At 39.3% G+C, this 24414-nt stretch overlaps 1 protein-coding gene across 2 annotated transcripts in view; it reads left to right on the top strand.

The window, feature by feature from the left end:
- MINPP1 (multiple inositol-polyphosphate phosphatase 1) overlaps positions 1 to 24414 on the top strand; it is a 47563-nt gene that overhangs the window by 1850 nt on the left and 21299 nt on the right. For both annotated transcript variants that reach the window (XR_009613200.3, XM_060643001.3), the window contains exons 2-4: positions 2689 to 2886; positions 8431 to 8528; positions 15410 to 15543. Coding sequence is in view for 1 of the 2 variants with exons in the window: in XM_060643001.3 (XP_060498984.2) it covers positions 2689 to 2886; positions 8431 to 8528; positions 15410 to 15543 (430 nt within the window). In the remaining variant the exon portion in view is untranslated. The remainder of the gene's footprint in view (positions 1 to 2688; positions 2887 to 8430; positions 8529 to 15409; positions 15544 to 24414) is intronic.

The following is a 24414-nucleotide window of genomic DNA, read 5'->3' as shown; positions in this document are numbered from 1 at the left end:
CAGAGGACTCCAGTCTAGCTAAGGTTGTTTCCTTCTAGCAAGGCATTAGCAGTTGGGGGTTCTGCAGAAATGGTCTACTCTGTATTTGTCTCCAGTATTTGTCCATGGGTTGCAGCTTTATAAAGAAATTTGATGTTACCTTCCATTTCCTTCTGCCTTTGTTCCCCACATCACTACGGAGGGGGATGTTGGGGCTCCAGGAAACTGAGTCTACAGGTTTTTGGAGATTATGCTGTCGATAAGGTTTTTTCTTGTATTTACTAAGATATTTGTAAACTGATGGAGACTCCTGTCCCGTGTGACTGTGATCTCTATCAGTTAGCGATTTGTTTTCTTTCCTGTCCTTTGTCCTTGGTCACCAGGAGAGCCTGAGGACTATCACACAGATCCCACCTGCAGGGGGCAGAATGGGGGTGTGTGCTAGCTTGCATTTTGTCCTCAGCCCGCCCCAGGCTCCCTCATCACTTTTTTCTCTGTTTTGTTCTTGTTTGTACTGTAGAGTACCATCCCTTAGCTGTGATTCACGGTCGCTGCTCAGTTCTCTCCTAATTTATTCCATCACTTACTCTTTTGCAAAATAAGAGAGACCGTCTATTCCGCAGGTGAAGAAGCCGGGCCCCAGAGTATGCCTTGTTGATTGTCCTTGGTGAGTTTGAGGACTAGAGTCAGGCCAGGAATCAGTGTCTTCTTTTTCTCCCTTGAACCGGTGCCTTTTTTTCCCCCCCTCAGAAAATTTTTAATAGTCACAGATACTAATCACATACTCTTAAGGCCAGCTACGGTGTAGGCTGTGTGCCAGGCATGCCTAACATTTATTTCACTAAATCCTTACAAAAGCTCTCTGAGGTTGGCAGTATTTTCTCCCCACGTAACAGAAGAGGAAATTGAGACACAGAAACACTAAATAATTAGCCTGCTTTCATATGGCTGGGTATGGGCCCGGGAGATGTGATTCGGCACGTGGGCTCCTAACCATTATGCCCTGCATTCTACCTTCCATTTGTCCCGTGACTTAAGAATGAAGACGAAAAATACAACGTGCTTGTGCCAGAGAGACGGGCACGTGTTCATGTTTTCTTGGCCACTTTTAAGGTCAGAGATGAGGTGAGACATTGTTTAGCTTTAAACCCCAGTGAAAAGTAAATTAGGAGTAGACTGGTTTGCCGTTTCTCCAGGAGCATTCTCTTCAGCGAAGCTCAGCCATTTCCAGGAGGCCATTCCTGCGTCCTGTTACTGCTGTGCGGGTAACCGTCGGCTGACTTGTGTTTAGTCACTTGTTGAATTGTGCTTTTTAATGATTAACGTGAGTGAAGATGCCCCACAAATCTGAGAGCTGCATGTTAAAAGCAGAACATACTTCAGTGTAGCACAATATATACAGTGTATATAAAAAAGGGGCTCCTGGACCTCCTGAGATGAGTTCTTAGAGATTGAACTCTTTGTCTGGCTACATCATTATAATCCATAGACCGTTGGTTTGCCTGTTGTGTACATCCAGGCTTTTGAGAGAGGCCACTGAGTTAGGTTTTGTATTCTTACAGAAACGGGACAATAGCTTTTTGTTTTGTTTTCTGTTTAAAGAGCAGCCGTAATGAGATAATAGCAAGGATGAAATATCCAGGTCCACTTGGGAAACCATATTTTGAGTCCGCAGAGAAAGATGACAAAGGTCACTTACTTCCAAGTCAAGATGTTTTTGGAACTGTAATCCAATTGGCAGTTAAAGTGGGCAAAATTATCCATTTCAGGATCTTCTGAAAATGGATACACACACATCCATCCATATATTTTTTCACACCCACATCCAAAGCAAAATAATAACTTCATTCATTTTCTCATTTTGTAGACAGAAGTAGTATTCTTGGTGTTCTTTTCATGGTAAATTATTGGAGAAACGAGGACTGAAATGGATGTGTTTTGAATATGACCGAAAAAACTTAAAGGGTACCCGGTAGTTAACGCATGATTGCAGATGCTATTACAATACATATTCACTGCCAAATCAGCGAAATATGTAATTCCCAAGACCTAAATGGAAGGTCTTTGGGAACTTTCGTTATAAAATAGGCCAAAATTAGAGGCACCGTGAAATGGAAGACCTGAAACTCGGTTCCTGTATTTTGTGCTGTTGTCAGTAGTTTTTGTCCAAAGCGGAATGTTTTGGAAAGTAACAGCGTTGGGCATGTTAATCGAGAAAATAAAACACCCTATTTAGATTTTGGCTTAGGGTAGAAAAACAGATTTGATCGGTTGAATTCGTCTCTCACTTTGTAATTAAGAATTTTGCTACTTTTCAATTTGCTTTCCCAAGTTTTCTGTGCCTGGCAGAAGTGATACTTAATAGAACACATTTTTGCACGTTTGATGATTTTCATCTCTATTTTTGTTTTCTTTAAGAAAATACTTACTTCAGCTACCTTTTTTCATTGTGTAGTACTGCATGCGGTAACATTTTATTTTGTATTTGATCCTCTGTTTCTGTAGTCTTCTCCACCACAGACTCTCATGAATTACGGTCATTCCACAGTTTGGCCCTTGCTTGGTCGGTGTGCACTTATTTCAGACACGCCAATAAATAAGCAGGTTTTTAGTGTTCTTTTTCACACTCAAAACGAAATTTTCAATAATTTGAGATCGTCATTTAGGCCAATGGTATATATAATGAATAAATAATTTTTTTTCTCTCAGATATGGAGTGTGGACCTCCAAGAATTAATGATAAACTAATGAGGTTCTTCGATCACTGTGAGAAGTTTTTAACTGAAGTGGAAAAGAATGCCACGGCACTTTATCATGTAGAAGCCTTCAAAACGGGACCAGAAATGCAGAACATTTTAAAAAAGGTCGCAGCTACTTTGCAAGTGCCAGTCAACAATTTAAATGCAGGTAATGTGCCCCTTCTCTTTCATTTGAACTCTGAAATAATTTAAATGTTTCTTGAAGTCTGAAAATGAAAAAATATGGAAGCATAAAGTTATTCCTTTTAAAGGCCCACAATTGATTTTACACTAAGAAGATAATGTGTTCTAGGTCAAGAAAATTGTGTGTCCCGTGCTTACTGTTTTTAGAGTCATATTCTTCCTTGAACTGTATGTAAATTAATATACAAGAGTCTTGCAATATCCTGGAACTTTTTTATTGAGGGCAGAGGTATATAAAGCTTTAACTGTAAGCATACTTTATAAAACAAAAAGTGTATTTTTGAATTATCTCCCCAAGTGAAATACTATATTACTTTTTCAGCTTTTGAAGCCGTTGAGAAGTATGTCCAGGTTAATGTTTCAAGAGGGTATTAGAAAGTGAAAAGCAAAGTGCTGTGGGTATTTTGTTTGAGGCTTTTAAGCCTAGAGATGCTAAAAAAAATGAACAGTTGTGTCTCTCAGTAGATATTGCAGTGGATGGGCTGACTGGCAATTTGTTATGCAACCTGGGACGCTTGAAAGACACTATTAATACTTATGCTGGGAACGCAGGTGGAAAGCCAGGGCACGTGGTCACCTACCTATAGGAATTTAAGAAAAAGTAGTAAGATTTTCCCCTGATTTCTAAGAATTTATAAATCACACTACAGAAGTGGACAAATGTGCATACAAAGATTGTGGATTTTGTGTGATGTAAATAAGTTTCCAAAAGACTAGAAGTAGGAGATGGGGGAGAAAAAGATTAGAATCATGGAGCCTGAATGCTTTGTAAGCATCAAAATAGTGAAGATGCGAGACTAGCGTTTAAAATTGAATTTTTTTCTCTTTCCTCAAAAGTGCTAAACATTGAGATCACCTATAGAGCTTTAAAAATTATTTATTTTAGGGGCACCTGGCTGGCTCAGTCAGTAGGGCATGTGACTGTGGATCACAGGGTGGTAAGGTCAGACCCCACTTTGAATGTGGAGATTGCTTGAAAATAAAATCTTGTTTTAAAAAAAAATATATATCTATATCTATATATCTTGTATATATATAGATATATATATCTTGTATATATATCTATATATATATGTATAGATATATATACACTTTTTTTTTTTTTTTTAAATGTTGATTTTTGAGAGAGAGAGACCGAGACAGGGTGCTAGCAGAGGAGGAACAGAGAGAGACAGAGGCTCAGAATCCAAAGCAGGCTTCAGGCTCTGAGCCAACGCGGGGCAGGAACTCACAAGGTGTGAGATCATGACCTGAGCTGAAGTCACATCCCTAACCGACTGAGCCACCCAGGCGCCCTGCAAATAAAATCTTTAAAAAAATCAATTATTTAATGGGAAGCCATTTAAACGTATAGTCATAAAGGCTAATCTAATGAGCGTCAGTATACCCACAACTCAGTTTTATCAAATTTTAACACGCCGCAGTGAGTCGCTTTAAATCACTTGAGGTCCTTTGGTTCCTCTCAGGATTTCATTCCTCTTCTTTTTTTCCCAGTGGTAACCATTGTCACGAACTGAGCATTTAAATCATCCCATGCCAGTTATTATATTTAGGTTCCTGTACATAAATGGGATATTGTTTTGCAGGTTTTAAAACTTTCGTGAATGGTATGAAACTATGATAGCAGTCTGAAATTCAATTTTAATTCACCTTTTTATTTTTCATTTAACGTGTGTGATTTTAGTCTTACATTTTAAACTTCTGTACAGAATTCCATTATATAACTATAGTAGTGTCTAGCCATTATTCTGTTAGTGGGTGGTAAGACTGAAGATTTTTTAAAAAACAATATTTAGGGGCACCGGGGTGGCTCAGTTGGTTAAGCAGCCGACCTCGGCTCAGGTCACGAGCTCACAGTTTGTGAGTTCGAGCCCCACATCAGGCTCTGTGCTGACAGCTCAGAGCCTGGAGCCTGCTTCGAATTCTGTGTCTCCCTCTCTCTCTCTGCTCTTCCCCCGCTCATGCTCTGTCTCTCTCTCCTTCAAAAATAAATAAACATTAAAAAAAAAATTTTGTAAAAACAATGGTCTCTGACTGGAAACAGATGTTGTGTTTTACTGATGGAGTAGCTGAGAGCAACTTCTCTCTGGAGGCTCTAAGCGTGGTTGTTGAAATCCTGGGGTCTGGAGTTGGACTGTTTCCATTTGAATCTTGACCCTGTTATACTATCGACTAACTCTCTGGTCTTTGGCAAGTTCCTTAATATCTCTAGGCCATAGTTTTTCCTCTGTAAAATGGGTATAGGAATTGTACCTTTCTTTTAGGATTATTGCAAGGATTCTTTAATTCACATAAAGTGTTATTAGCACACTGCCTGGCAGAGTAACTTCTCAAAAATATTGTAGCTATTTAAATGCTTTTTCTTTCTTTTTTTTTTTTTTTAAACGTAGAGGGATGATGATGTATATAATCATTTTTACTTAGTAGAATATCTGTCTTATGCAGATCTGTCTTGTTCTGAATTTTATGTTATTTCACAGGCTATATAATTGAATTTCTAGGTCAGTGATAATTAAAAACTTACTTAACCCTTCAGATTTCACTGGTGGAGGGAGCTTGGAGCTAATACAGTGCAAATTCTTTTTCTAGGAAATCACTTTCCTACTGCGGTTTTTCGTAGTTTGTCACTCTTTTGAATGATGCTACAGTGAACATTCTTACAGTCTGGGTTTTGCCCTGGAGAATTTATCTGTAAGATAAATACTGTAGGTTGGAGTTGTTGGGTTAAGGACAGTGCATATTTTACCTCTTGACGTATATTTCCAAATTGTTCTGTGAAAGTGTAGAAAAATTTATATCAATATATGAGATGCTCACTTTTCCTATTTTATCCAACAGTGGTTACCATTAGTCATTTTTTAAATTTTTTATTTATTTTGAGAGAGGGAGCAGGGGAGTGGAGGCAGAGAGAGAGGGAGAGAATATATCCCAGGTAGGCTCCACGCTGTCAGCGCAAAGCCAGACGTGGGGCTCAAAATCAGGAACCACGAGATTATGACCTGGGCCAAAACCGAAGAGTCAGACACAACCAACTGAGCCACCTAGGCGCCCCTTTAGTCATTTTGATTTTTGCCAATTTGATTAATGAAAAATGGTATCTAGCTTTAATTTGCATGTCTTTGGTTACTTGTGAGGATGAGCCTCTCTTCATATGTGTGTTGGCTGTTTGCATTCCTTCTGGGAATTGCCTCTTCATTACCTTGTCCATTTTCTCTTGGATTGTTTTTTGTTTTTCTTATTGGTCATAGGTACCCTTTATGTGTTATGGATATGTCAATTATATGTCCTTTAATTTTGCTTTACAAAGGATAAGTCTTTTCCGTATCGTATGTTGCTAACATTTTCTCTTAATTTGTTGCACACTTTTTAACTGTGTTTATGGTGCCTTTGATTATACACTTTACATCTTTTACGTAGCCATGTATGTCTTTTTGTTATGGCTGTTCAGTGTTGTATTTTGCCTAGGAATCCTCCCTTAACCCAAGATTATTATATTTTCCTATGTTTTCCTTTATTTTATTTTAGTTTTTTAATGTTTTATTTTTTTAATTTTTATTTATTTTTGACAGAGAGAGAGAGAGAGAGTGAGCGTGTGTGAGCACAAGCCAGGGAGGGGCAGAGAGAGAAAGAGACAGAGAGAGAGAGAGACAGAACCCCAAGCAGGTTCCACGCTGTCAGCGTAGAGCCCGATGTGGGGCTCAATCCCACGAACAATGAGATTGTGGCCTGACCCGAAATCAAGAGTCAGACACTTAACTGATTGAGCCAGCCAGGCGCACCTGGCTTTTTAACATTTAAATCTCTGATCCATCTGAAATATTTTTGTGGTTCCACAAGACTGACCAAGAGATCAGCATGTTCATAGTAGATGGGTCAGAGCTGTAACTCCTGAGAGACTTCCTCACATTTCTGTTTTGCAGGTGGGGAGATTGAGACCTGAGAGGTTAGAGTCACTTGCTCAGGATGATTAGTGGCAGAGTTAGGTTCCATAGCCTGTCATCATCGTAAGTGTTTTTTGGTGAGATTTTTCTGTCGACTCCCTTCTAGTGGAAGAATAGATCATTAGGATTGACTTTCACAGCTTCAGAACTGGAACTTTGGGTGTGAATGAGTCCGGCTCTTTCATCAAAGGTCCTTGGCACTTAGGAGTCACTATGGTATGTTAGGTATTAGGAATATAAACCCTTTTGTTTACGTAAGAAAGGTTTTAAGTGACTTCTACGTGTATTCTCAATTAAATATTCTTTTTGTACTATATGCTGCTTTAGGGAAGTTCTTTAAAATCAAAACTGGTTTCTTGGGAATGCGGAAAGACTCTGAAATTAAAGAATAAAAGTAAAGCGTAGGAGGCAGCCTCGCAGCGGACTTTCTTTCTCTCTCTCTCTGACACCGAGTGTCACCCATTTTGCCGTGACCAGAGAGCACTGCTCTCATCTGGTACTGGCATAGCCACCTTTCATGGCCCCGGGGACTTGTTGCCTTCTTCCTTCTTGTCAAATTCCAGGTGCATCTAAATGTAATCGGCTAGTTAGCAGCGTAAAAATCCAGGTACCTTGCTCGGAAATCTGCCTGACTGAGCAGCCAAGTTTGAAAAACGGATGCTGTTAGCGCCCCCTCTCTCCAGTGTGTGAGTTCCCTGCTTGTTTCTCTCCTTCTTGACCTTTGTCTCACCTTCCTCCTGACCTGATCCACTTTGCCCGTTCTTTCCTCACCGCCTTCTGCGTTCTTTTCTCCCTTTTTATATCCTCTCTCCTTCGTAACAGTTACAGTGTGAATTGTGTGACGAAGAGAACTGTTCAGAACTTATTGCTGATTTTCAAGATGAGGACCGAAAGCTTATAACTTTATGTCCCCTCCTCCAGCCCTCTAATTTTTTTTAATTTTTTAATTTTTTAATTTTTTTTTTTTTTCAACGTTTTTTATTTATTTTTGGGACAGAGAGAGACATAGCATGAACGGGGGAGGGGCAGAGAGAGAGGGAGACACAGAATCGGAAACAGGCTCCAGGCTCCGAGCCATCAGCCCAGAGCCTGACGCGGGGCTCGAACTCACGGACCGCGAGATCGTGACCTGGCTGAAGTCGGACGCTTAACCGACTGCGCCACCCAGGCGCCCCTCCTCCAGCCCTCTAAAACGAACAAAAGCAAGTTCTGTTTAACAAGTTCTTGGATTAAACTTTTTGTTGGGTTCGTTAGGCAAATATGCTCTTAACAAACACCTTACTTGTAAAACCTGAAAAAGTTACCGTTTTGTAGAGAGAAAGCATCTTATTTTCATTGGACTGAAATTTGTACCTCCTCGTGGTTTCTTCCTGACAGTTCCTTATGTTAGGGATAGTACACAGTGAGTCGTCTGTGATGGCCAGGAAGAAGCTGAGTCGTGTTTTCTCCATGCTAGACGTGCCCAGGTCCTCTGACTGGCTGCACGTGACATTCTGTAGACATTCAGCCTTTGGAAGATTACAGAAAACAGTAACTCACAAATTTTACCTTTCTTTTTCCCCCCCCAGATTTAATTCAGGTAGCTTTTTTTACCTGTTCATTTGACCTGGCAATTAAAGGTGTTAAATCTCCTTGGTGTGATGTTTTTGACATAGATGATGCAAAGGTAAGTATTACTTTTGTAGTTTATTTGCTTTTTTTGCATGATTTTTATCGTTGTTGTTGTTACTTGAAGCAGCTTTTCAAAAAATAAGCACAGTAGGGAACATGAACGGCCTTTGATTACTTGTAATGTTCCTTGCATAAAGAGATGAATTGTTCAGATACGGCCCACACACTTATAAATAGTTCAGGTTCAGAAAACTTTGGAAAACATCCTTCCATGGTGATGTGATTTCTGGGTCCACCCAGTTAAAAATCTATTTTGCCTGTCATCAGATTTTACTGCTTGAAAGGACTACAGAGCTGTTAAAATCCCAAGTTTTCTTTTTTAACAGTTTTTGTGACAAATTGAGTTCCATGGCAGTAATTCCTCTATGGTTTCTGTCTGCTTCCTATTTCCTTCTTTTTCTCCTCATTCATGTTGCCTTTCTGTGGACTTTCAGACTCTAGAAAGAGAAGGGCAGACAGGCCTCTGGTGAATTCTGGTCAATTCTGGGATGTTGGGAGCCAGAGAGGTGGGTAGGAGAGTTCATTGTTTTCACAGCACTGAGAATAGCACCAGCCGGTAGAGTGCTGGTGTCTGTGTGGATCATTCAGGAACGTGGACGTCGGAAACTTTCATCGTCTCCTACATACACACAAAGCATTCAGTACTCCATTGCAAAAATCCATTATTAACCTCAAATTTTGAAAAGAAGGGTACTACTTGCCAGATAGAAGCAGGCTCTTAAGCTGAGAGCTAATGTACATTTGAGGGTAAACAAATGCTTTGTTCTGTTACTCAAAGACCAAAGTGACCAGCAGCCAGATGAAGGGTGATGTGATGTGTTAGTGTGCTCGTGCGGGAAAGAGCAGGTGAGTGGGAAACAGAGGAGAGGGCCCTGGGTGGGTGGCTGTTCTAGGACACAGCACCAGGGGTAACGGGTGCGTTCCATTTCCTCCCTGTCTGCTCCTCTCCTGTAACTGTTCAAAAACTCATCACTTAGAAACTTCTTGACCACTGGGGTGCTTGGGTGGCTCAGTCGGTTAAGCATCCGGCTCTTGGTTTTGGCTCAGGTCATGGTCTTGCGTTTCGTGGGTTTGAGCCCGTGTCAGAATCTGTGCTGACAGTGCAGAGCCTGCTTGGGATTCATTCATTCATTCTCTCTCTCCCCACCTTCCCACCTCTCTCCCTCCCCCTCTTCCTCCCCCTTCCCCACTTGCTCTCTCTCTCTGGAAATGGATAAGCTTAAAAACAAGAAATTTTAAAAGAAATTTCTTGACCATAAAATTAATTAATTATGCCCAGTGTAGCTATAGACTGAAACTTCTGGTCCCCATTCACCTGTGTCAAGATACGTCCTTTTTCTCCCTACCCAGACTGCTCTAGGGCAAAAAGTCGATAAAGCAGTAATTTTCAGTGCCGTACAAATGATTGATGAGTGTTGTCAAAGGGAGATTTACCTTTTAGCAGAACAACTACAGCTACTAGTTACTACAGCTGGTGGACTATTAGGCGGGTGCCCACATGCCTCTGCTGGCCATCCTTCTCCCGTTAGGAGGTGCTGCGTCCCCCTGCTCCCTTCCCAGGCCTGGCGGCTTCCGGTTGAAGTGCAGGCTCCCGCAGCTCCAAACCCCCCCCCCCCCCCCCCGCCCCAGCCAGTGGTGCAGATGTGCCTCAGAGCCTAACCGGCCTGGCCTCCACTGACTCATCTTCTCTCCACCTGCTTACCTCCTTCCCTGTCCCTTCCCGAGTCCCTCTCCTCTTAAATATTTGCTCTTGCTTTTTGTGCCTCCGTCTCTTCTGGGAGATGTAGTGTCACATGCTCCAGAAACCCTGGAGGTCATGATCTGGGTAAAGTTACACTTCCTCTTCCTATGCCTTGATTTCCCTATCTGTTAAAGGATGCAACTGTTGGATTACTCAGGACCACCCCTGTAATTCTAAGATTCTGTACTACTTGGCTTTTCCTGTTTTATTTTTTTTTTTTTTTAGGGTTATCCTTATATCTGTTTATTGCTTGTGAAGAGTTTTTTTTTTTTTTTCCTGCAACTTACTTTGATAAATTTGAAGCTGACAGAAGTTGTGAGAATAATACAATAAACATTCACATTCTTCACCTATATTCACTGGTTGTTAACCTTTTTTTTTTTTTTTTGCCACATTTCCTTTTCTCCATATATGGGAGTTTCCTGTTGCTGCCATAATGAATTACTGCAGACTTAGTGGTTTTAAAACAATACACATTTATTATCCTACAGTTTTAGAAGTCAGAAGTTCAAAATGATTCTTAACAGGCCTAAAATCAGGATATCAGCACCGTGTTCTTTCTGGAGGCTCAAGAGGACGATCTGTCCCTTGCCTTTTCCAGTCTCTAGAGGCTACCTACCTTTTCCCCCATCACTCTGACCTCTGCTTCTGTGGCTAATCTTCTGCTCTGACTGTCCTCGCTAAATATTTATCCTAAGGATGTTTGCGATGACATTGGCCAACCTAAATAGCCCAGGGTAGCTTTCTCATTTTAATATCCTTACCCGAATCACACTTGCAAATTCCTTCTCATCATGCAAGATAACATATTCATAGAGTCTAGGGATTAGGATGGAAACATCTTTGGGCAGCCATTTATTCTGTCTACCACATATAATCTTGGCAGACATCAAAGCACTTCACCCTTAAATACTTGGGTATGCATCTAAGAAACAGGAACATGGCTGTAATAGTTATATACGTATATATATATGTGATAGTGATACATAAAGGAGAAAGTTGATTTAATGGCAGTTTTCAAAAAAATAGATGACATATGAAATAGGTATTTTTCTGTGGGATAGCTTTTTGCAACTTTGTATATATTTTATACTATAATGAGCATATCTTGATTTTCTGTCTCTTCTGGAGTCAGTTTTGGTATTTAATATTTTCTTATAAAAATCATTCAGGTTTTCAGATTTATTTGCAGAGGTTGGCAAACTTTTCTTGCAATTAAAAAAATTTTTTTTTTAATGTTTATTTTTGAGAGAGGACAGTGCAAGCGGGAGAGGGGCAGAGAGAGGGAGAGACACAGAATCTGAAGTAGGCTCTAGGCTCTGAGCAGTAGGCACAGCCCAACGTGGGTCTTGAACCCACAAACCATGACCTGAGCTAAAGTTGGACGCTTAACCGACTGAGCCACCCAGGTGCCCCTCTTGCAATTTTTTAAACAAAATGTTTCCCCTCTGTATCTGAGATTATTTCCCCACTATTATTACTTGTGTGCTTGGATTTTCATCATTACACTAATTTAGTATTTACTGATGTCATTTTTTTACAAGTAACAGTTTATATAATGAAATCACCCACCTTTTTTTGTCTATCTAGTTTTTACTTAACATGTTTTTAAGTTTCACCTATGATGCTGCATGTAGCTTTAGTTCACTTATTTTCATTGTTGTATTGTATTCCACTATATGAATTACCACAGGTTTTTTTTAATCCATTATTTTGTTGGTAGACATTTGGGTTGTTCTCAGTTTGGGGCTATTACGAACATTCTTCTGTATGTGAATTGGGGCATACACACACACACACGTTTCTGAAGCTCTGTCTGTGTGTGTGGTAGAATTGCTGGATTACAGGGCGTAGAGAACCTGAAATTTACTAGATAGTGATGCCAAACTATTTTTGATGTTGTTCTAACTTGTTTCTGTGATTATGCTTCTTTTCGTATCTTTTTTTTTTTTTTTTTTTTTTTTTTTTTTGCTTTTGACTTTTTTATTTTCTTAAGCATTTGGAATTCATGATACTTTATTTACTCACAGTTTTCATCTGGCTGTTTCATCTGTTAGCAGGGTTTTTTTAAACATTTATTTATTTTTGGGACACAGAGCATGAACAGGGGAGGGGGCAGAGAGAGGCAGAGACACAGAATCCGAAGCAGGCTCCAGGCTCTGAGCTATCAGCACAGAGCCCCAAGCAGGGCCATGACCCACGGACCGTACCGCGAGATCATGACCCGAGGTGAAGTCGAATGCTCAACAGACTGAGCCACCCAGGCGCCCCTTGTCATATAACTTTAAAGAGTTTTGAATTTTGTTTTATTTTACAGTTTAGTTACTTGTGGGTCAGCTTGATCCTTTTGACGTTTATTTCTGTGAGTTTCATGCCCTAGATCTGAACTTAACAAAACTCGAAACCAAATCTTGTAAACATGCTTCTGCTGTTAAAGTGTGACGTTTCTGGGGTCTGCGTTGAAGCTGTGGATGTCTGAGTGTGCCCTGAAAGTCTCTTACTTAGGCTGCTTGGAACCTGATGATCTCCCACTTTTGTGATAGCTCTGGAATTCAGCTTGTAACGCCCACAATATTCGGCGACAGACTCAAGGGGACCCCCAGATTCCTAGAGCTCTCTTCTGGGCAGCTTCCTCCTTTCTGATACTCCACTCTACTACTTCCAGCCCCTTAAGACTCTGTTCTCCCTCCTCTGCTCTGCAGGATTCTGCCTGACATTCCTTTCCCTGTGCCTCCGGGCACAAACCTGGGACAAATTGTAGGGTTTGCTGGGTTGGTTTCTCTTCTCTCAGCGATCACAGTTCAGTGCTGATTACTCAATGACTGAAAATATTTATTTTACATATTGTGTTTTTTGGTCCGGAGGACATGCTTGGTATCAGGTAGTCCATCCTGGCATATGGCTTTTCTTTCCGTATGCTGTTGAATTTTATTTGGTGATGTTTTATTTCAGATTCATTAAAGCCTGTTTGTAGTGAGGCTGGTTTATGGCAGTGGCTCTCCTTTGTGGGTGGTACTACTGGCCTGGGCCCATTCTTTTTCCTTCGATGGGTTTAGAACGTGAGGGGGAATTTGTGTCCGTAGCAGTGACTAGGACACACAGTGGAGGGCACAGGAATTGCAGTGCAGTGGTCCGGATTTTCTTTCCTCGACCCTTTCCTTAGGGCTTTATTTGTTCAGGTTTGGGTACAGGCTTCTAGTAGCTTCCTAAAATGAGTTCAGAAGCTTTCCATCTTTCCCTGTACCTTGGAATAATTTAAATATTAGGAACTAACCCTTCTTGAAGGTTTCGTAGAGCTCCTATTTAAAACCATATATACCTGGGGGCACCAGGGTGGCCCAGTCGGTTGGTTAAGCATCCGACTCTGGACTTCACCTCAGGTCAGGATCTCGTAGTTCGTGAGTTCAGGCCCTGTATCCCGCTCTGCGCTGACCGTGCAGAGCCTGCTTGGGATTCTCTCTCTCTCTTTCAAGATTAATAAGTAAACTTAACAAAAATTATTTAAAAAAAAAAAAGAAAAGAAAAGAAAACAAATATACCTGGTATGTTTTAGGTAGACCTTTGTCTCTATTTTGTATGATCAGATTTTTCTGAGTCAGTTTGGGTAATTTGTATTTTCCTAGAAAAACCACTTATTTCATTTACATTTTCAAATCTTTTTGAGATAAAGTTTCAATAGTGTGCATGTATGATTTTTTAAAAATCTTTAGTTATATCTCCTTTTTTATTTCTGACAGTTTTTTATTTTCTTGAATGGATTTGACAGAACTTTAATTCTTTTAATGTTAATTCCTTCCTTTTAAAAAAATGTTTACTTTGTCCCTTTTGCCAACTTCTTGATTTAATTGCCTTTTTAATATCTCTTTAGTTTTGTTTTTGGATTATGGCAATGACTTACCCTGGCTCTTGCTCTTAAAGTTATAATAAAACTACTACTAGTTTTCTCTGGGGGCTTTTTCAGAGAAGAATAACTTATAATTACTACAGAGGCTTCTCTTGTGTCTCTTTTAATTGCACATTTTAGTTCTCTAGTTTTGGTGTTTATCTGATCAAATGATACGTGAGTGCAGAGTCTAACATTCAGAGAAAGCCTGCCTTAATCACCAATTCTAATCCAAGACCTCTCCATAGCGATCAGTCATTGCTGTCAGTTTAATATGGGCCTTTTAACCCTTTTCTGTGCTGCTGTTAATAATCTATGTCATTCTTAGAACTATAAACAGCATAATGTATACATGTAGGTATGTATGTCTTGGTAATACAAGGTATTATACTGTATTTATTATTCTCAACCTACCCTTCTCATTCAGTACATCCTGGAGATCCTTCCACATCAGTGCACGAAGATCTACAATACAGAAGTTTTAAATAACTGCATAGTGTTCCATAGTATGTGTATACCCTAGTTTAGTCAATCATCTGCCTATTAACGAAATGTCAGTATTTCCAGGAATCTTTTTTCCGTTCGATAAGCAGTGCTGGTGTTAAGACATTCTTACACATTCTCTCTTGTGTTCCTCTGTGACTAAAACTTCCTAAGAAATGGAATTAAATGGGTCATAGAGATGTATGCTTTTATGGAGTTTGCCGACTTGCCCTTTAGAACAACTATGCCAGTATACATTCCTTTTCTATATTCTTGGTCAAATTTCATTACTAATTTTGCCGTGCTGACACATGAACCAAAGTAACTTGTCTTCTGTCTGGTTTCTATCTTCATAAAGTTCTCAAAAGTTCCTAGTCTGCTGTTGGCATCTTTCTGTCCTATAATAAATAACCTTCTATGTGTATCCTTTTTTCTTTTTTCTGTATATGTATTTGCTATCACTTTAATTTTCGCAGAAAGGGGAAGTGAGCATGTTAACCCTCTGTCCTGCGGTGTCCTGGGTGCTGGGTTATGGCATGAGTGCTCCTCACTTGCTCTTGCGTGCCCTCCTCTACGCTCCCACGGTTTGAGTTTTTGTGTCATCGTAAATCTGTCTGTGTCATGGACTTAAATGGCAAATATAAACTCGACATACTTTGTGTAGAATGGCGGTTAAACAGCGTAATCTTTTCTGAGAATCACTGTCAAATCAGGGAATCTGTTAACATTAAAAAAATGTAATAACGATTTTTGAAATTTTCGTTTTTAGGTATTAGAATATTTAAATGATCTGAAGCAATATTGGAAAAGAGGATACGGGTACACTATTAATAGTCGGTCCAGCTGCACCCTGTTTCAGGATATCTTCCAACACTTGGACAAAGCAATTGAACAGAAACAAAGGTAAAAACTTAATTTTTTTTAATGTGTCTTCTTAAATGCTCAACTGAACTTCTGGAAAATGTTTTATAATGGGTGATTTCAAAAAATAGTTTTGGGCCCCGTGGCTGTCTCTGTCGGTAGAGCATCCGACTTCGGCTCACGTCATGATCTCACGATTCGTGGGTTTGAGCCCCGTGCCGGCCTCTGTGATCACAGCTCAGAACCTGGAGCCTGCTTCGGTTTCTGTGTCTCCCCCTGTCTATGTTCCATCCCCCACCTGTGCTCTGTCTCTCTGTCTCTCAAAAATAAAGATTAAAAAAATTTTTTAATAGGTTTTGCTTGCGTTTTTAAAAAATAATAACTAGACATACAAAAGAATGAGATGACATATGTGAGTTATGAGATATATACACCCTTTGTTCAACCCAAGACCTAGAACGTTACTAATAATTCGCATTTGCAGTGCTTCCCTTTTCCTGCCTCCTTGTGTTCCCTCTACTCCATGTCCCCTATAACCACTGTTCTGAATTTGCTGTATATCAATGCTTTGCCTCTTTAAAGTAGTTTTTATTGTAAATGTATGTGTGCAAACAGTATGTTTGGTTTTGCTTAGAGTCATATGCCTGTTGTCTTCTGGGACTTCCCCGCCGCCCCCCCCACCCCCCACCAGCATTACATTTATAGTGTTCATCATATTGTTACCTATACTATAAAGTCAGAAAATAAACAATTTTATGTGGCACCTAGGTGACTCAGTTGGTTAAGCATCTGACTTTTGATTTCTGCTCAGGTCATGATCTCATGGTTTGTGGGTTCGAGCCCCACATCAGGCTCTGCAGTGACAGCACAAAGCCGGCTTGGGATCCTCTTTCTCCCTTGCGTGTGTGTGTGCGTTCTCTCTCTGTCTCTCTTTCTCTCTCTCAAAATAAATAAACTTAAAAAAATAAACATTTTTGCTATAGTACAAGATTCAATGGTATTTGATATTCAGTAACTAAATACCACAGTTTATGCTCTCTTTTGTCAGTGGACATTGGGTAGTTTCTATTTTTTGCTGTTATGAAATAGTGTAATTAATTGTACATGGCTTGTGGTAGGAATTGCAAAATGTTTTTGAGTAAGACTCTCTCATGGAAAATCTTTTGTTAATCATACTTTTCAAGTTTTTTTTAAAAAACTTCTCATAATTTAAACCTGATAGAGTCTAAACCCCATTTTATTTGACAAATATGCTTCCATAAAAGCTTATGCATTCATAATTAGAGACAAAAATGCTATAAAGATGGAGACAGAAAGATGGAAGATTGTGTATTTGATTGTGTTTGCAATATTAAGTTTTTCATATATACATGTAGAGAGAGAATTTGTGTGTGTGTGTGTGTGTGTGTGTGTGTGTAGCTCCAGTTCATGAAGTTTTCTTGTGTTTGATGGGAGTTAGGGAGAAAACTCAATTGAGTATTTAGTTTCTGCTACCAAATGATTTTTGTGGGGCAAAATAGTCAAGGCAAGTTCTATCTTTGAGGTAAGCATTAACTTTTCCCTACTTAGTTTTATGAGTGGTTTATAACCCATAGACTTCATAAGATAACAGATCTTTTCTATTTGTTCATTGTTTCCGTCTCATTGTTGAACGTGTTTTGGGAATCTTGAAATTGTGTCAGAAAGATTCTTGAAAAATTTTTTGTAAGATTTGCTATTATAATTTGATGCCAGATTAAGGTTAAGTTTGTCTTCATGTTTCGAAATGAATGTTACATTACAGAGTGAATTAAAGATGACCCAGATAAATGAAGAGATATACTATCTTTATGGATTGGAAGATAGATTGATCATTTGTAGACTGAATGCAATCCCCATCATAGTCCATAGGTCTCTTTGTAGAAATTGGGAGGCTTATTCTAAAATTTATACAGAAATGCAAAGAAGCTTGAGGAGCTAAAACAATTTTGAAAGAAAAAACAACAATAAAAACTTAAAAATATTTCACTTCAAAACTTACTATAAATCTATAGCCATAGACAAAAAGGCCAATGGAATAGAATCAAGTCAATAAATAAACTCATAAATAAACCCTTATATGGTCAATTTGCAACAAAGATGCCAAGGTCATGCATTGGAAAAAAGGATGGTCTTCAGCAGTTGGTGCTGGAACAGTTGGATAACCATGTGTTTAAAATGACACTTAGGCCCTTACTTCACACTATACAAGAGGTAAAACTGTGAAACTCCTAGAAGAAAACATGGAAGTGAATCTTTGTGATCTTGGATTAGGTCAATATTTCATAGCTAAAAAGCCCGAAAGCTCAATCTACAGCAAGATTGATAAAATGGACCTCCTCAAAATTAAAAATTTTTGTGCTTCTTGGGGTGTCTGGGTGGCTCAGTTGTTTGAGCATCCGACTTCGGCTCAGGTCATGATCTCACGGTTGACGAGTTCAAGCCCTGCGTCGGGCTGTGTGCTGGTAGCTCAGAGCCTGGAGCCTGCTTCGGATTCTGTGTCTCCCTCTCTCTGCCCCTCCCCAGCTCATGTTCTGTCTCTCTCAGTCTCAAAAATAAACATTAAAAAAAATTTTTTTTAAATGTTTATGCTTCTAAAAATACTATTTGCAAAATGAGAAGATAAGCTATAGACTTGGAGGAAATATTTGCAAAATATACATATATGTTTAAGGATTTGAATCCAGAATACATAGAGATGTTACCTCCCAATAAGGAGACAAACTAATTTTTAAAAAGAGCATAAGATTTGAATGGACAGTTAAGAAGATATGTGGATGGCAAATAAGAACAAGAAAAGATGCTTTTAACATCATTAGATGTTAAAACCACAGTGAAATACCACCAGTATATTCCCAAACTGGTTTTGAAATGATTTGAAAAAAAAAAAAAAAAAAAAAAAAAAAAAAAAAAAATATATATATATATATATATATATATATATATGTCTCTTCCCCAAGTTCTTGACATAGGGCTCCTGAAACCCGTGGAATTTCCTGGGTGATAGGCGTATCTTTTGTTCTAATGAGGCAACTTTGGGTGGCACCCTGGACAGCTCCAGGATGAGTGTTGAAAGACCAAGCCTTGAGTAAGTAGAAGCTTGCAATTTTCAGCCCTGAGCCCCATTCTCTTGAGAAGGAAGGAGGATTGGAAATGGAGTTAATGATGAATCATGCTTGTGCGATGAAGATGTCATAAAAATCCAAAAAAATGTTTGTGGTTTCGGGAGCTCCTGGGTTGATGAACAAGTAGATGTGCCGAGAGAGTGAACTATTATGTAGTCCATGCCTCAAGAGGGTGTGGAAGCTCCGTGCCCCATCCCACAAACCTGGCCCTACCCATTGCTTCCATGTGAACATTCACCTGTATCCTTTATCGTATCCTTTTGTAATAAACTGGTAATGTGTTTTCCTGAGTTTTGTGAGCTGCTCTGGCAAGTTAATAAACCTACAAATCCTTTGATTTGTAGCCCAGTTGGATAGAAGCTGTGTGTAACCTGGGACTAACACTCATACTTGCAGTTGGTGCCTGGAAGGGGAGGGAGGAGCAGTCTCGTGGGACCGAGTCCTGAGTGGAATCTGACACTGGCTCCAGGTACACGGTGTCAGAATTGAGTTAAATTGTAGGATACCCGGCTGCTATCACAGAATCGCTGGGTGTGGGGAAAAAGCCCCACATGTTTGGTATCAGAAGTGGTAGGAGTATGTAGTGTGAGAGTAGAGGAGAAACACGGGAGGGAGAGCCTGGGTGTTTTTCATACTCACTGGCTAAAATTTAAGTTAAAAAGAAAAAAGACTGTCCTAAATGTTGGCAAGATGTGTAGGAACTAGAAGCTTTACACATTGCCGGTGGGAATGTAAAATTTAATACAGCCACTTGGGAAAAGTTTGGTGGCTTCTTAAAAAGTTAAACAAATCTACCATGATTTAGCAAATTTAGTCCGAAAGTACCCAATAGAAATGAAAATACATGTCTGCACAGACTTTTACGTGACTGTTTATTGCAGTATTTTTCATAGTAGGTAAAAACTGTAAACAATTCCTTTGTCCACCAGCTGATAAATGAATAAATGCAGGTCTTATGGCCGTGTGATGGAATACTACTCAGCAATGAAAAGGAATGAATTACTGACAGATGCAGCAAAATGAATGGCTCCCAAGATACTATGCTAACTGAAAGAAGCCTGTTGGGAAAAGGAGGGGGAAAGAATGAGATAGTCTTGGTAAAAGTGGAAATAATTTTTAATGAATTTAGCAACTCAGAAAAATGGAATCTTTCCTTAGAAATTTTGACAGGATGACTCCAAAATGCTTATGACATGTAATTGCTTGAAATGTGTTTTAATTATCAGTTCGCTTCCCTGCCTTGATAAAATACACTAAAATAATTGAGGAGTCAAAACAAAAAATCAGGGCTCTTGCAGTTCCATGAGATGATCTGGATTACTATAGACAGGACAAGCCGGTTTTTGTTTTGAATAGTTTTGTTTTTTAGAGCCCATTTTGGTTCACAGCAAGATTGAGCGGAAGGTAAAGAGACTTCCCAACATTCCCTTCCCCATAGCCCTCCCTACTATCACAATCGCCTACCAGAGTTACTATTTAAAAGCAGTTTTGAGAAATAGTTTCTATATCGTGTAGTTCATCCATTTACATTGTGCAGTTCTGTGGCTTTTAGTATATTCAAGAGTTGCGCAGCCGTCACCACTGTTTAATTTCAGATCATTTTCACTACCTGAGAGAGAAACCATATGCCCATTAGCAGTCTCTCCCCATTTACCCAAACGCTCTGAGCAGCAGGCAGCCCCTAATCTACTTTCTTTCTCTATGGATTTGGGTTTTCTGGACATGTCATATAAGTGGAATCATGTAATATGTGGTTCTTTGTGACTGGCTTCTTTGACTTAGCGTAACGTTCTCAGGTTCATCCGTGTTGTAGCATGTGTCAGTATTTCGTTCTTTTTATGGCTGAATAGTATTCTGCCGTATGAATATACCATATTTTGTTCATTAATTGATATCTGGGTCCTATCCACATTTTTGCTCTCGTGCGTAATGCTTCCGTGAGCATTTGCATACAGACTTTTGTGTGGTCACGTTTTCATTTGGCTCGGGTATATGCCCAGAATGGAATTTCTAGGGAGTCATGAAGTTTGACTCTCGGGAATTGTTAAAAGAGTATTGAAACTGTAGCCATGTAGGCAGTCTCTGACATGCGCTGGTTCCTGGATGTGATTTGTAGACAAAGTGTTCCAAGTTGAGGTTGCCCTGTTTACAGTGATCCAGATGACCTGCTGGGAGGTTTTACTTGTTTTGTTTTTATCTTAAAGTGAAATTCCAGTTTTTAGCTTATTTTCTTACAATTTGTTTATCTTACCCACAGATGAAATACAGACGGAAAAATGGAACTAATTGAGGAATCATTACGTTAGGTAGTAGCCAACTCTGTACTCAGAAGCTAATGAGGCTAATTGTCGTGCATGGCTCCTGGGATCAGGTGCGGTAATACAGAGGCAGTGTGATGCTGTAGGCAGGTACTTGGATTTCGTGTGAGTCCTGATTCTGCTTTATTGATGTTGCAGATTCCTCACTTCTGAAAGGGGGCTGCGTCTGCTGACTGACAGGGTTGTTGTGATAATGAAATGAGATAATGTCTTCAAAGCACTTAGTATAATATGATGTTCCCATCAGCAAGATGAAGGAATTCTTACCCTCTTTTGGATGATTACTCCTTTATTTGTGGAGTTGTGAATTATTTGTGAATTAAAACACCTGCTATGATACACGTCAGGCAGTGTTTCAGGACCAGCAAACAATGATGAGTAAGACAGACTCATTGCACTTGTGACTTACAATCTAGAAAAAATAGAAGTGTGTATCAAATTCACGGGTAATGGTGTAACTGTTCATGTGAGATTGTGAAACAGTATAAACAGTCAAAGGAAGGAGAGTTTGAGCTTGTATGACAGCTGATCATGTTGGCCACTGCCTCCTTTTCTATCTGAGGAAGGAGAGACAGCAGTAATTGTGAAGAAACTGGCAGGTGCTTTTCAGGGACCGGTTATCTCTATACTAAAAGACTGATCAGAGTTTTAAAAAGTGTTTACGTAGCTGAATCAAGATTAAATTGTCTTGCCAAAATTACCTTGATTCCAAAACCAGACAAAGACCCCACTAAAAAGGAGAATTATAGACCAGTTTGTCTGATGAACATGGATGCAAAAATCCTCAGCAAGATACTAGCCAATCGGATCCAATGATGCCTTAAAAGAATTATTCACCACGATCAAGTGGGATTTATACCTGGGTTGCAGGGCTGGTTCAATATCCGCAAAACAATCAGTGTGATTCATCACATCAATAAAAGAAAGGACAAGAACCACATGATCCTCTCAATAGATGCAGAGAAAGCACTTGAAAAAATACAGCATCCTTTCTTCATAAAAACCCTCAAGAAAGTAGGGATAGAAGGATCATACCTCAACAAAAGACCCACTGCTGATATATCCTCAATGGGGAAAAACTGAGAGCCTTCCCTCTAAGGTCAGGACAGGGATGTCCACTCTAACCACTGTTAACTCAACAGACTATTGGAAGTCCTAGCCTCAGCAATCAGACAACACAAAAGAATAAAAGGTATCCAAATCAGCAAGGAGGAAGTCAGACTTTCACTCTTCACAGATGACATGATTCTCTATTTGGAAAACCCAAAAGATTCCACCAAAAAACTGCTAGAACTAATCCGTGAATTCAGCAAAGTCACAGGATATAAAATCAATGCACAGAAATCAGTTGCATTTCTATACATCAATAGTGAAGCAGCAGAAAGTGAAATCAAGGAATTGATCTTGTTTACAGTTGCACCAAAAACCATTAAATACCTAGGACTAACCCTAATCATAGATGTAAAAGATCTATATGTTGAAAACTATAGAAAACTTATGAAGGAATTGAAGAAGATACAAAGAAATGGAAAAACATTCCATGCTTATGGATTGGAAGAATAAATGTTGTTAAAATGTCAATACTACCCAAAACAATCTATGCATCCAATGCAATCCCAATCAAAATTGCACCAGCATTCTTAAAGCCAGACAAACAATCCTAAAATTTGTATGGAACCACAAAAGACCCCAAATAGCCAAAGTAATATTGAAAAAGAAAACCAAAGCAGGAGGCATCACAATCCCAGACTTTAGCCTCTATTACAATACTGTAATCATCAAAACAGTATGGTACTGGCACAAAAACAGACACATAGACCAATGGAATAGAATAGAGAACCCAGAATTGGACCCACAAATGTGTGGGCAACTAATCTTTGACAAAGCAGGAAGGAGTATCCAATGGAAAAAAGTCTCTTTAGCAAATGGTGCTGGGAGAAATGGACAGCAACATGTAGAAGAATGAAACTAGACCACTTTTCTTACACCACAAAAATAAACTCAAAATGGATGAAAGACCTAAATGTAAGACAGGAAACCATCAAAACCCTAGAGGAGAAAGCAGGCAACAACCTCTTTGACCTCAGCCGCAGCAATTTCTTACTCAACATGCCTCCAGAGGCAAGGGAAACAAAAGCAAAAAATGAACTATTGAGACCTCATCAAAATAAAAAGCTTCAGCACAGCAAAGAAAACAATCAGCAAAACTAGAAGGCAACCGATGGAATGGGAGAAGATATTTGCAAATGACATATCAGATAAAGGGTTAGTATCCAAAATCTATAAAGAACTTATCAAACTCAGCACCCAAAAACCAAATAATCCAGTGAAGAAATGGGCAAAAGACATGAAGAGACACTTTTCTAAAGAAGACATCCAGATGGCTTGCAGACCCATGAAAAATGCTCAACGTCACTCATCATCAGGGAAAAACAAATTCAAACCACAATGAGATACCACCTCACACCTGACAGAATGGCTAACGCTAACAACTCAGGCAACAACAGATGTTGGCAAGGATGCAGAGAAAGAGGATCTCTTTTGTACTGTTTGTGGGAATACCAACTGGGGCAGCCACTCTGGAAAACAGTATGAAGGTTCCTCAAAAAATTAAAAATAGAACTACCCTATGACCCAGCAATTGCACTACTGGGTATTTATGCAAAGGGTACAGGAGTGCTGTTTCGAAGGGGCACATGCACCCCCATGTTTATAGCAGCACTATCGACAATAGCCAAAGTATGGAAAGAGCCCAAAAGTCCATCAATGGATGAATGAATGAAGAAGATGGTGTGTGTGTGTGTGTGTGTGTGTGTGATGGAGTATTACTCGACAATCAAAAAGAATGAAATTCTGCTGTTTGCAACAATGTAGAGTGTATTATGCTAAGTGAAATTAGAGAAAAACAAATATATGACTTCACTCATATGGAATTTAAGATACAAAACAGATAAACATAAGGGAGGAGAAACAAAAATAATATAAAAACAGGGAGGGAGACAAAACATAAGAGACTCTTAAATATAGAGAACCAGCTGAGGGTTGCTGGAGGGGTTGTGGGTGGGGGGGGATGGGCTAAGTGGGCAAGGGACATTAAGGAGGACACTTGCTGAGATGAGCGCTAGGTGTTACATGTAGGGGATGAATCACTGGAATCGAATCCGGAAATCATTGCACTATATGCTCACTAACTTGGATGTAAATTTTAAAAAAATTTTTTTTAATAAAAATTTTGAAAAACAGCTAAAAAAAATTAAATCTTCTTAAATAGAGGGAAGAAGGTATATTTAGAGACTTCTATCATATTTCTGTCCAAAAAAGCAGATTGATAGGATTTTAGGAGCAGTGCTACATTTAAGAATACTTCTAAAGAAAACCGACATATGCTCAGCAAAGAGAATAATAGCGTTTTAAAAAATTAATAGATTTTGTGTCTTAGAGCAGTTTTAAGT

The sequence above is a fragment of the Panthera onca genome, chromosome D2 (assembly GCF_046562875.1).
Source record: "Panthera onca isolate mPanOnc1 chromosome D2, mPanOnc1 haplotype 2, whole genome shotgun sequence".
Taxonomy (NCBI): Eukaryota; Metazoa; Chordata; class Mammalia; order Carnivora; family Felidae; genus Panthera; species Panthera onca.
Note: the sequence above shows the minus strand (reverse complement) of the source record. Positions and strands in the feature narration are given on the sequence as shown.